This window comes from Lactuca saligna, chromosome 8 (genome assembly GCF_052625555.1).
Source record: "Lactuca saligna cultivar CGN05327 chromosome 8, ASM5262555v1, whole genome shotgun sequence".
Classification (NCBI taxonomy): domain Eukaryota; kingdom Viridiplantae; phylum Streptophyta; class Magnoliopsida; order Asterales; family Asteraceae; genus Lactuca; species Lactuca saligna.
The window spans coordinates 162279742-162293384 of record NC_136424.1 but is presented as its reverse complement, the minus strand read 5'-3'; the positions used below and the strand labels follow the sequence as shown (position 1 = coordinate 162293384).

The 13643-nt window shown below is 35.5% G+C and overlaps 1 protein-coding gene across 1 annotated transcript; it reads left to right on the top strand.

Annotated features, from left to right (window-relative positions):
* The first annotated feature begins 12576 nt into the window (after positions 1 to 12576).
* On the top strand, positions 12577 to 13191 carry LOC145010249 (secreted RxLR effector protein 161-like). The gene has a single exon (XM_078968814.1). It carries the CDS (start codon positions 12577 to 12579, stop codon positions 13189 to 13191), a length of 615 nt encoding a protein of 204 aa, XP_078824940.1.
* Positions 13192 to 13643: the final 452 nt, after the last annotated feature.

Genomic DNA, 13643 nt, shown 5'->3' with positions numbered 1-13643 from the left:
GGGTGGGGTGTTTAATCGTCGTGAGCATGACAGATGTGTGTGATCGGCGGGGATGAGAATTGAGATTTATACTCATTTCCTTGGATATTTGAAATACTTGAGTACAATGGATGAGAAGTTGTCTCAAGGAGAAGGGAAATGAATCTTTGGTTCTTTCTCTGGATAATTAATCGTTCCCTAAATTACGTCATCGGTTGATATATTTGTCGTATGATTTATTGAACATATATTACAAAACTATTGTTTTTTTAAGTGATGAACATGTATGTGCAACACGAACTCACTAGGTCCTAGGCTTACCCATTTAGATACTTTAAATGTGTGCAACCAGGAAACTATTTAGCAAGTGGCAGAAAAAATTTCAAGGAGAAGGATTGATCCAGAAGTCGACAGAGGAATTCCGCAAAGACGTAACACCCGACGTTGTTTAGTTGAAGACTTTGTTTTATTTTATTTTGTTTCCGCCGTAGTTTAGTCTATAAGTAAGTGCTTAATTGATCTTGGGAGATGTTGGAACGTTTATTTGTTATATAATCTATATATGAAAATTGGGGTGTTACAAGTTGTTATCAGAGAGTTGTTTAAGCAGATTAGGTGTTTCCATAAACACTTAAGCTTAGAAGGAAGGAGCGAGAGGTAACCTAGCAACTAATTTAGAACATATCTTACTAGTAGGCATCATGTCCTCAAGGATATCAGGGAAGCTTACTTAGGTAACACTAGAGTGGGAAGACATTCCAATTTGGAGCCGATGTTTTTGCACCTGAAGAAGTACTAGAGACTCTTGTAAACCCTACTTCTAGTTGTTGGCGCTATTAGGGTCGAGGTAGAGGTAGGTGTAAGGGAAGAGGTCTAGGAGTCATCATAGCACTGATACGAGCACAATTGGTGAAATTGAGCTCTAACTCCAACCGAGGTCGTGGTCGGGGTCAAGATTGAGGACAAGGTCGTGCAACAAATATGGTTACGCGAGAATAATTAACTGATGAGATTGCTCAAGATATGCTAGCTACATTGTCGAATGTAAATGTTCAGGACCGAGATGCACTATAGAATGTGAATGGTGATAACAGGGTTGATGAAGAGGAAGGCTATAGATATGGTATGTCGCTACAATTTCTGACCCTAGTGTTGCACTACGATCACAGAAAGATGTAAACGACAAATGATGAGGTAATTGTTACAAGACGTTCATGACTTGTAAACCACGAACATGTCATGGGGACCCTGATCCTATCCTATCATCAACGTGGATAACAGAGATTGAGGAAACATTTGATTCCAATTAGTGTGCAAATAAGGACAATGTGGTGTATGTCGTGACGATGTTTAAAAATGAGGCTTTATATTGATGGGGAGGGTAAAAGAAGTTAGGGTGTTAGATACAATCAATAGGATGTCATGGGATGAGTGTGCCAGAATCTTTAGAGATATGTTTTGTCCTCGAATGACGATCAAGCAATTGGAGGAAGAATTCTTGAGGATGGAACAAGGAAATGTGACAGTGAGAGAGTAAACCAACAAGGATGAAAGAATTTAATAGCAGTTGCAAGATCTGCTTGATAATGTTTTTATTCGACATAGTACATCACCATGGGTGCACTAGTAGTGCTCGTCACGAAAAAAAGAGGGGACAATATATATGCGCATGGATTACTAAAAGTCAAAGAAGGTGTAAGATCGTTACAAATTATGGAAGATTAATGTTGTCACTTATTCACTAAGTCGTATGTAAGGAAGGAACCAAGTAATATTTATTTGATGAGGATTGATGTAACCTTCGGTGTATTGGGTGGACTGAAAGAGGAGTCAGAAGAATCCTCGGTAGAGGAGAAGTGGAAAGTTTATTAGAATTTTTTTCCTAATATTTGATGACACGTTTAATGAGGACATGGGTGTATGATAGCCGGGAACATAACGGGTGTGGTGTGACCGACGGGAGATAGGAAATTTAGACGTCACTCATTTCCTTGGATATTTAAATGCTTGAGCACAACGGACGGGTTGTGCCAAGTGGGAAGGGAAGCGGACCATTGGTTCTTTCTCTGGATATATAAAATGCTCCCTTAAACTATGTCATCGGGTGAAAAGTACGTGATGGAAAAGTTAGTTAAGTTGTGTGTTGATAAGATGGTTCAATTGTCTATTTATAACCAGAACCTTAATTTTACATCATCATTTTGGAAGAGTTTACAACGAGAAATGGATTACCTGTTCATGAAGTTAATGAATGTGGAGATATAACTCATGAAAGCACAATGAAAGTAACGACATGGGGAAACGTATGAGATAATAAGACCAAATACCCTTATTTGTTTTTTAGTTCAAATTCCGAGGATGGAATTTTTCGAAGGGGGGAAGTTTATGATAACTCAAACTAAAAAAATGTATAAATATATATAATTTGATTATATTATTAAAATAATATAATGGTGATTAAGTAGGAGTAAATAGAGAAATTATGGAATATTAATACCAAAACCCATCACTTTGATTAGTGTTATAAATTTGGACTTTTGGGTTAACTAGAAAGGTTACAAACTTGGGCATTATAAAAGGCATGGGAAATAGAGTGTAATGCCCACAAAAAAGTGCAAGAAAGGTTGGGGAAACAAAAGAGAAATTGGGGGTTGAAGTTCGTGAAGGTTTTCAAAGCTATTTTAGAAATTAAGGTATGTCTCTTCGATTTGAGTTTGATTAAGTTGCTTGAGTGGGTTTATAGGATTTTAGTATGTATTTTGGTTCAATCCTATGTCTCTTTTTGGCAAAGGAATAATCGAATTTTGTGAAAAACAAATGTTATGTTTTGGTAAAAGAAATGGTGAATTTAAACTTGCTTTATAATAAGTTATTCAAGATTTAGTATATAAATATGTTAGTACGAAATGGATATGATTAACAATGGTTTTATAAATTTTATTTGACAATAGTTTTTAAGTTTTACTGTGATAAAATGGTCGTAAACGTTTTTATTGTTCGGGTAAAGAAGAAAAGAATATGGATATTTTGTTGACATGGTTTTCTTGATGTTTCAAATGATAAAAATGATATTTACATAAATGGTCCCACTATTGTTGATAAGTTGGCAATTTTAGTTTTCACAAATAGGTAACAAATGTGTTACTTGTGTATCATAACAAAAGATATAAAAATAGCCCCTCCAGTTTTTATAATTTGACAATTTTTAGTTTTGTACACCATCACATAAATGGTTGTTATTTTAAATTTGCTACTTTATATTGATGTTAATATTACTTATTGTTATTATTCAAACAAAGTCATTGTTTTAAGGTTTAGTTATTTTGACATTTGAGTATTAAATCTTTTGCGGGTAAAACTTCATTAAATGAGAATGACGACATGAAAAGAAAATGAAGAAAAAGATAATAATATATTTTTATTGAAGTTGTTATGCACATTCTGTTTTATATGATGAAATAATTATTGGTTGACCAAATGAGACATATGTGTGATGGAACCAAAACAAACATGTATGATGTTTTCTAGAATTACAACCTTAGAAAACTTGTTGGTTAAACGTAGGGTGCATGTCTGCAAGTAGCGTGACGACATCCGGTTAGGACCTAATGTCATCAAGGTGAGTTTTTCGTGTTATGTGGTTGCTCGCACATAAATGTTTTTCATGTGTTTATTGTGTGGTTTTTATTTATTTATTTATGATATGTTTTATGATAAGTATGGTTATGTACAAATGTTATTTTGGAATTGTTGTCTACTGTGTGTGTGTGTGTGTTTTTGGGACTTTTTAGTGGGAACGGGTGGGGTGTTTAATCGCCGTGAGCATGACAGATGTGTGTGATCAGCAGGGATGGGAATTGAGATTTATACTCATTTCCTTGGATATTTAAAATACTTGAGTACAATGGATGAGAAGTTGTCTCAAGGAGAAGGGAAATGAATCTTTGGTTCTTTCTCTGGATAATTAATCGTTCCCTAAATTACGTCATCGGGTGATATATTTGTCGTATGATTTATTGAACATATATGATAAAACTATTGTTTTTTGAAGTGATGAACATGTATGTGCAACATGAACTCACTAGGTCCTAGGCTTACCCATTTAGATACTTTAAATGTGCGCAACCAGGAAACTATTTAGCAAGTGGCAGAAAAATTTTCAAGGAGAAGGATTGATCCAGAAGTCGACAGAGGAATTCCGCAAAGACGTAACACCCGACGTTGTTTAGTTGAAGACTTTGTTTTATTTTATTTTGTTTCCGCTGTAGTTTAGTCTATAAGTAAGTGCTTAATTGATCTTGGGAGATGTTGGAACGATTATTTGTTATATAATCTATATATGAAAATCGGGGTGTTACACATTATGAGACTCTTAGCTTCTTTTACACATGTTACTCAATTACTAATATTGCTTTAAGTTATTTCTATATGAAACATTTTAATTGTTTATAGATTAAACATATGTAGATATTAAATTACTTATAATAATTGAAATGTCCTTTTACGTCGAAATACAGCAGACTACCCATATTTCATAGGCTCTAAATTTCAATCCTTCTAGAAAAGACAAACAAAAACTTTTAGAAAAGACAAACAAAAACTTTTATCCACATCAAATAACATGAGCATCAACATAAGCAGATCAACTTCTTCATACAAACCATATTTTTATTCAAACTTCACTCCAACGAAAAACCTTATAATAACCTTCAAACCCAAAAAGAACAAATGGTCAACAAATGACCATTTTACCCTTGATTAAAAAAGCACATATACTCTTAAAATTAACAACAATTACATGTTTAGGATCATAAACAACATAATGATTATATTCATGAGGACTTTCTTTATGCTTGATTTCTACCAGACAGCCAATGCCGATCCTAAAACAGAAGAGTGCGATGGAACTCAAAGCCATCTTACGCTCATTACTGAATTTGAATTATTACACCCAAGATTCTATATAATCCAAGAAACACGAAAATGATATTTACTAAGAAAAAAACTCATCAAATTAACAAATTAACAATTAAAATGGAGAAACCCAGGAATAACCTCTTCAAAGTATAAAGTAAAAAATTGTAATATTGAATTATATTAACCTTTTGGCGATGACTACACTCTTCACATCCACGGATAACCGCTTCAGAGATCCGATTGTTTGAAGTTTAGTTCTACATTAATACCGTACAATCAACAAACATCTTATATACACTATTAACAAATTTAATTGATTAAAAATAATATTTTAATACAAACCTTTTCAAATGTAGACGCATCTTGTGAATTGCTATCAATTAGCCATAGTTTATCCAAGGTCTAGGCCTAACAGGCATCTAAATCTTTTCATCGTCACTTTTCTTGGATGTTGTTCAAAAATACTCATAGGGACAAGAACATTGTTATCTTTAACTCTTTTTAGAGTAAATGATGTAAGAGATTCAAATCCTGGTCGAATTGATGGAATATCAATGGCTTTTTCTTTGACATCATGCCTGTCCCCATCATGAAATTATTTTCACAAAAATTCTAGCTCGATATTATTTAATTTTTTAAATGCTTGATCTGCATCATAATCAAGTTCAAGCATATGGAGTAATTTGCCAATTAGTAACACATAAAAGTACCATGGATTGGATACATGGTTGATATATACATATACATAGATGACAAAAAAGTTCAAAGAATATGAATATTTGTCAAATGCAGGCCCAAATGTTATATATGGTTCTAAATTTAAAAGAAACCTACTAATTCAATAAAAAGAAAGATGATTAAGAATTTACTTTAAAGGAATTGGTTTCAGAGTCTTGTTTGCCATCTCAATCATCTATAAAAAAAAATCATCATGTTAATGGAACCATAAGAAGTAAGAGGAGTTTATTAACAAAAGGGAAATCAGAATTTATCATCACCTTGTGCTTGAGTAGCTAATGAAAATACTGTTTATAGATTTCTTTATAGCCCAAAGAAAATCAAGAAACCAAACTAATCTTAACTACACTAACCATTTTCTTTCAAACATTTCATCAAGCATGTGGTGTGCATCTTCAAACCTGCTAACTTAATCGTTACAATATTTATCAGAACTTAAAATGCATGTCAATTAGAAGGTTTTCCTATGACCGTCATGAACAATAAAGTTATATTCGCTATAAATTAAATGTATAGTTACCTTGCCCTGGCAACCCTCCTCGTTCTCCTATTTCCCTCTGTGTTCCTTCTGCGGGCAACTCTCATCCATGTCGATGACCCTCATGTCCCAGTCCCGATCTCCTTCTCCACAACCTAAATCACAGAAACTCAAAATAGAATTAATCCAGGTCAGTCATGAAGATCGCTTCTTAGAAATACCCTCCGCAAAATCGAAGCAGGAGTTGACTTTTGGAAATACCTCTTCAAAATCCACCCAAACTTATACTGATTTATTACATAATAGTTGTTGTACATCAAACAATCATAATCTAACATACGAATGGAGCTATAGTGGAAGAAGAAGAAGAAAAGAAGAGACAAAGACATTACCACAGAGAGTTAGATTTGATTTGGTTTGAACAACAACAAAAAACACAACCATTCAATTTCATTCCTCAAATCTTGGGATGTTCGTAATCAGATCACAAATTTTTCGTGATTACATAGTTGATTTCTCGGGAAAAAAACTGGAAACTCTTAGTCAGTTACAATCTTGTGTCATAAAGTAGGATTTCATTTTGAAAATTGATATTATTCATCCAAGGATTCACTTTCCTAATCCTAATCTACGTGACTTTTAAGCATAAAAGGGCAAAATAGGAACATCACATTGGAAAATTGGGCGGGAGAAAAAGGTGGAGAAATGCTGAGTATTTGACACGTGTCATTTTGTTATTGTTTTATTATGATAGATGATTCATATACCGCAATTACTTTCCCCACAGTTACATTTTTTATACTGAAGTTTCCATTTCAACCCTTAGAACTTCGGTCCCTATCGCATAACACCCCTTTTATAGCGAAGTTATCCATCTGGCCCCTAAACTTCGGTCCCCACTAAGTGAGCCCCAACATAGCAATTTTTGACACTTTTTATCTCTGCAGCCCAATTTTCGTTAAATTATTTTTGTTTATTTTTTTAGCCCATTTTTTTAACTATTTTATTTTCATTAATACCAATTTACCTTTTTATTTAACACTCATTATTATTATTATTATTATTATTATTTTTTGCGCCAAAAAAAATTTTCAGCCAATTTTTTTTTTCAGCCAATTAATTTTTTTTAACACTAATTTTTTATTAGTTTTTTTCATTAAAACCAATTATTTTTTTAACACCAATTTTTTGCCACAACCAACCTTTGATAGTCACATTGGTTTACTTCATGTCGATTATTTTGGAAGATTACTCCATACCACGGTCGGACTTCATATTATTCTTTGTGATGCTTGCACCCCAACGACGATTGATCAACAAAGTTGTTTCACATTCTTCACTTTATGGGATTCTTATGACTTGTCGCTCTTGATCTACGGTTAACGAATCATGTATCTTGAGCATGTGGACTTTATTGTCTTTTGAAGACCACTTTGAGAGTTCCGACACCATAGTTTGGGTATATTGGTATCTTTTCGACACAGTAGCGATTTTTCATGCAAAGTAATTCCTCTTTCTTTGGTATTTGTTCGGGCAACTTCCAGCAACTGAATCACCCAGCTTCAGATGACTCATTTACTCTATTTCTTGTATCTTATCGAGACCCTTAATACATCTAAGGAGAGCTCTCTTAGCTCTTGGTATCCGACACTTTCCATCCGATGATTTATTGATTTTTGATATTCGATCATTGGTTATCAAAAATAGGGAGAGAATATCATCCCGATTTGGTTCTTATGATTGATTGAGTTTAGATTTTTGAAGACCTCTGAAGACGATTATTTATTTTGTGATGTGATGTGGCACTTGGTCTTAACGGATCAAATTTTTGGCATTACTCGATGTTTTCCGATTCAAATTATTTATTATTCGGACTCTACCACATGATGATTTGGTGTTTGCATCCGGTTCAGATCTTATGGTTTCATGAGTTTGGATTTGTGATATTTTAAAGATTAAGATTATTTTGGCGATGTGACGTGACACTTATTTTTGATCATTGGATCAAATTTTTTGGCATTGTTGGACCATATCTTTTGACTCACATTATTTTTATTCGGACTTCATTTTATGGATGCTTCACATTTTAGCAGGTTATTCTTTAAAGAATCTTGGTGTATTATGATTTAAGAACTCAAGATGTTTTTCAGATTTTTTTTGAAGCCAAAGTGTTTCTTTTATCGGATCTTCTACTTGCTCATGGTGATCTTCTTCTTCCGGTGATTATGTCTAGTTTGAAGAATTGGATCTTACTTTTCTGCTTCATTGGTGGTGTGTTGAAGCCGAAGATCTTCATTTTTAGAGATTCATGGTCAGTTTCAGACATCACTGACACTTCAGAATTTCAGAGATATTTCAGCACTTGGTTCTCATTATGTTTCATTTTAATACCACACTTGCTAGTCGGATTACGGTATTATAGCCTTGTATCACTTATTGTATCTCTCATCATTTGTAAGCTTTTAGGGAGAGAATGTTGGAGCATGGAAATTCTCTGCAAATAATGAGTAATAGTTAGGTTGTATTTTTCCCTTTATTGTATTGTTGGTGTATTTTATCTCTCCCTCCTATATAAAGGGAGAGGTTGTCATTTTCTTGGTGTGCACTTTTCTAACAATGTAATTCTAGAGAGAGAGAATTGGTGGGATTTCTCCCACCTAAGGAGAGTTTCTCTCTCCCACCAATGTTCTTCATGAATAATACTTTCTCTCTTTTCTTTTCTTTTCTTATCTAAGAATTACTCATCATGTTCTTCAATTTTACTTCCTTTAAATCTTGAGATTTTTTTCTTCCGCATCTAGCTCGGATGGATCTAGTCCTTGCTTTCAAAAACAATCTAAGGATTCAAAAAGACCTCATTTGAATCTCAATGAATGTGGTACACCAAAAACTTTAGTAAAAATGGCTCTCAAAAGAGAACTGCAATTTTGTAACAAAAGGAACAAAAGTTTTTCGAAAAAAACAAGTTGATGTCTCAAATTCCATGAAACCAGAAAAACCAGTCTTTTCAAATTATCTTTCTAAAATCTCGACTGTCAGAAAATCAAGCAAAAAAGGAATGTACAACTCCTCAAACCTTTTCAAAGAAATCTGACATAAGCCAAAAGCAAGTTAAGTCATTTCGAAGCAATGGGTTTATCATCTATTCCTTAGACAACCCAAAATGGAAATGAATTTTGCCTACACCAACCTATCTCAAGTCACGTTAGTCTCCTGTAATGACACATCCTCGGAAGCAGTCACGTATACACATTGTAAATAGGCATTCTGACTCACAAAGAAAAGACAAAAATGTTAGATCTCATCCTCATACCAGTCCTACGCATAATCCCACTTCTCTTGGACCATTGACCAAAACAAATTTCAGGTCTAGTACCAAGAAACAGTCATCTGATTTTCATCAATTGGGGTTTCCTCAAGCCCAACCTCGTATTTTTAAAAAGACCTCCAAAATCCAAAGAACTTGTTACTTGTCAGAATGCACATGCTTTTTAGAAACCTCATACCCATCATAAACATCGTAACTTTTCAAAGTCATACAAAACCCCAAAAACTCTCAAGTACCCAGGTCTAGGATTAAAAGTTGACTCTAAATCTATCCTTGCAACCTCTGCTCATGCATCCGTTAAACATTCACCTGTAGCCCCGGGCTCCAAACTTGTTTGGATGCCCAAACTAGCCGTGTATTTCTCAGGATTTGTGCAAGGAGGAACAAGAAGATGAGTGGTTAATTGATAGTGCCTGCTCCTTGCACATGACCGGAAGGTTAGAATACCTTCAGGACTTCAGGCCAATCAGCAATGGTGGAAATGTCACTTTTGGTAACAATGCTAATGGGTTCATCCAAGGTTATGGAGTTCTTACTATGGGAAAGTTCTCCATTCAGATGGTTGCTTATGTAGAAGGCCTTAAACACGACCTCATCAGTGTAGGCCAACTATGTAAAGCATGCCACAAAGTTGAATTTCATAATACTTACTGATACATTATGACAAGTGATAGAGGCACCTGTTTGATCAAATCCAAATCCGAAGGAACCATGTATCCTTTGGATGCATCTCTGATCATAGGAAAACCACAATTGTGCTTTCTTTCAAAAGCAGTAACCGAAGTCAGCTGGCTATAGCACCGCAAGCTAGCTCATATCAATTTCAGATATATCAACAATCTGGTCACTGGAGAACTTGTCCAAGTTCTCCTAATACTCAAATTCAGCAATGATACACTCTGTCCTGCCTGCGAATGTGGCAAGCAATCCAAAGCAAGTCACCCGCTGGTAATTGATTCTTCAATCTCTGAACCTCTAGAGCTCCTACACATTGATCTTTGCGGTCCATCTACCGTAGCCATTCTCCAGCACAAGAAGTACATACTATTTATAGTAGATGAATTTACTCTCTTCACATGGGTCTTCTTCCTAAGACTCAAGTCAGAAACACCTCAGGTTCTAATCAATTTCATTAAGGAGATTTAACTTCAGAAATTACCAGTTTGTGCATCCGTAGTGACAATGGAATCGAATTCACCAATCATCTCTTGAACAATTTCTTGATTTCAAAGGGGATTAGCCACAATTTCTTAGCCTCTTTCACACCGCAACAGAATGAAATTGTAGAGAAAAAAAATCAAACTTTGGTGGAAGCAGCCAGATCTATGCTCAAGTTTTCCAACCTTCCTCTCTACTTCTGGGCCGAAGTAGTGGCCACAACATATTTTGTTCAAAACAGAAGCATAATATGCAAGTGTCTCAACAAAACTCCATATGAAGGCCTTAAGAATCGCAAACCAAATGTTCGATTCTTTCATATCTTTGGATGTAGATGTTTTGTGATCAACAACAAGGATCACTTAAACAAGTTTGCACCAAAGCCTGATGAAGGCATTTTCCTTGGCTACTCAACAAACAAAGTATCCTATAGGGTACTCATAAGACGTACAAGATTGATAGTCGAAAGCTTCAATCTCAAATTTGATGACTATTACGTCCGAAACACGGCTCCATCCAATAAGACTAAAGCCATCATGGAATGTGATATCCCATCCTCTTCGGGTCCTCTCAATACAGTTGAAGTTAATTACGATGATCTCTTTGACTCCATTGAGACCGCTCAACTATCCGAAGTTCTTGTGTCTACTGAAGCCCAACAACAACATGTCGAAGTATCTTGTCCTACTCAATCTGCTGAAGCTTCAGTCAATACTTCCACACTACCAACCGAAGGAGAAAGCTCGACTCTAGATCAAGACACAACCATTGAAGTCCCAATACTTGAAGAATTCGTTCCAGTTTCACCTTGCAGAGGATCACTACCTTCAAATAGGGAACCTTCTCAGGTTCAGGAGAAACTCCCATCCGCAATCCAGGGGGAACATCTTTCATCTGCTTAAGAAAATGAGGATTCTATTCCCCTAGCTCAAGACAATTCTGCAGGCTGTTCTCAAGTCCAGGGGGAACTGTAGTCTCCAACCGAAGTATCCTCTAACATTGAAGACATTCGCTCCACCGCACCAGCCGACCACCTGCAACGATGTCTTCATGTCTGGACAAAGGATCACCCACCTGGTCAAATCATTGGCAACCTATCCGTAGGTATCTAGACTCGATCTTCCAAAGATTTGTCTAATCACTGTCATTATGCAGTGTTTATGTCATCTATTGAGCCTCGAACAATCAAAGAAGATTTACTAGAACCAGAATAGATATCCGCAATGCAAGAAGAACTAGAAGAATTCAAAAGAAACAAAGTGTGGAAACTTGTTACAAATCCAAAGGGTCACATTATTGTTGGTACGTGATGGGTCTACAAGAACAAACTGGATGAATCAGGTGCGGTCATCAGAAACAAAGCAAGATTGGTTGCCAAGGGGTATAGTCAACTTGAAGGTATTGACTTTGATGAAACATATGCCCCTATAGCACGAATGGAAGCATCTGCATCTTTCTAGCATACACAACCTATAAGAACATTAAAGTACATCAAATGGATGTGAAGAGTGCTTTTCTCAATGGTGAATTGTAAGAGGCGGTTTATCTTCAGCAACCTCTTGGCTTTCAAAGTCTTGAATTTCCAGATCATTGCTATAAGCTAGAAAAGGCAGTCTATGGTCTAAAACAAGCTCCAAGAGCATTGTACGAGACTTTATCCGAATTTCTTGTCTCATCCGGTTACAAAAGAGGAGTAATTGGTCCCACTTTATTTCGAAAAGCAAACGGTAATCAACTTATGCTTGTACAAATCTATATGGATGATATCATCTTCGGGTCTACAGATCAGGGGATGGTGGATGAATTTGCTACGCTCATAACAAGAAAAATTCAAATGAGCATGGATAGAGAGATTAATTTCTTTCTAGGTCTTCAAATCAAACAAGTTTAGCAAGGAATATTCATTCATCAGGAGAAATACACCTCTGAACTGCTGAAGAAATACTCAATGGAAAATTGTTCCTCAACAAAGGTCCTAATGGCCTTTGGATATAAAATCTCAGCTGATCCTACCGGTGAATCTGTAGATCAAAAAACTTATCGAGAAATGATTGGTTCATTGATGTACCTCACCGCAAGCCGACCAGACATAGTCTTCTCTAATGGCTTATGTGCAAGATACCAAGCTGATCCGAAAGTGTCTCACTTGACCACAGTTAAAGAAATTCTCAGATACTTAAATGGCAGCAAAACCCTCGGTCTACGATACCCCGCAGGAAACAATTTTAGTCTTCAAGCATTCACTGATGTTAATCATGTTGGATGTAGATTGGATCGAAAGAGCACCTCAGGTGGATGTCAATTTCTAGGTGGAAGACTCGTTGGTTGGTCATCATGGAAGCAAAGTTGTGTCTCATTATCTATTGCAGAAGCTGGATATGTGTCTGCAACCAGTTGTTGTTCACAAGTCTTGTGGATGAAAACACAACTTATGGACTACGTATACAGAATGATGCAAATACCAATTTACTGTTATTCTGAGATTGCAATAGCGATTTCTCACAATCCTACTCATCACTCTAAGACGAAGCACATTGAACTACGGTATCACTTCATCAAAGATCATATTCTCAAAGGTAATATTGAACTTTAAACACTAATGAAGAGATTGTTGGTGTATTCACAAAGGCACTTGACTCTACAAAACTCAACAACTTCTTACAAATGTTAGGAAAGATGAATCTGGGCCCGCAATTCTTTCTGAATTGTTAGGTACCGCAAACCTTCCCTGGTCATCATTGCAGTCCTAGCCACATATAATTATCATACATAGTTGCCTTATATATTCTATATATACCGCAACCATATATCATACCTATATGCCAAGGTCATTATTTTAGTTTTTTTTCTGAATTTGCTTTAAAGTGCTCTCCGCAGTGATGAATCCATCCACAATGGTGTTTTATAGTACAATCAAGTGATGATCCTCAATCCAGATGAATACACATTTATTCCCTTCATAAATTCCTTTTGTCACGATGTGTGCTATTTACCGATCCTTCATTAAATAAGATAATATTCTCAAAAAATACATTCTATACACAC

Excerpts from the sequence above, each read along its gene's own strand:
- LOC145010249 (XM_078968814.1), top strand. The coding sequence starts at position 12,577 with ATGGCCTTTGGATATAAAATCTCAGCTGATCCTACCGGTGAATCTGTA.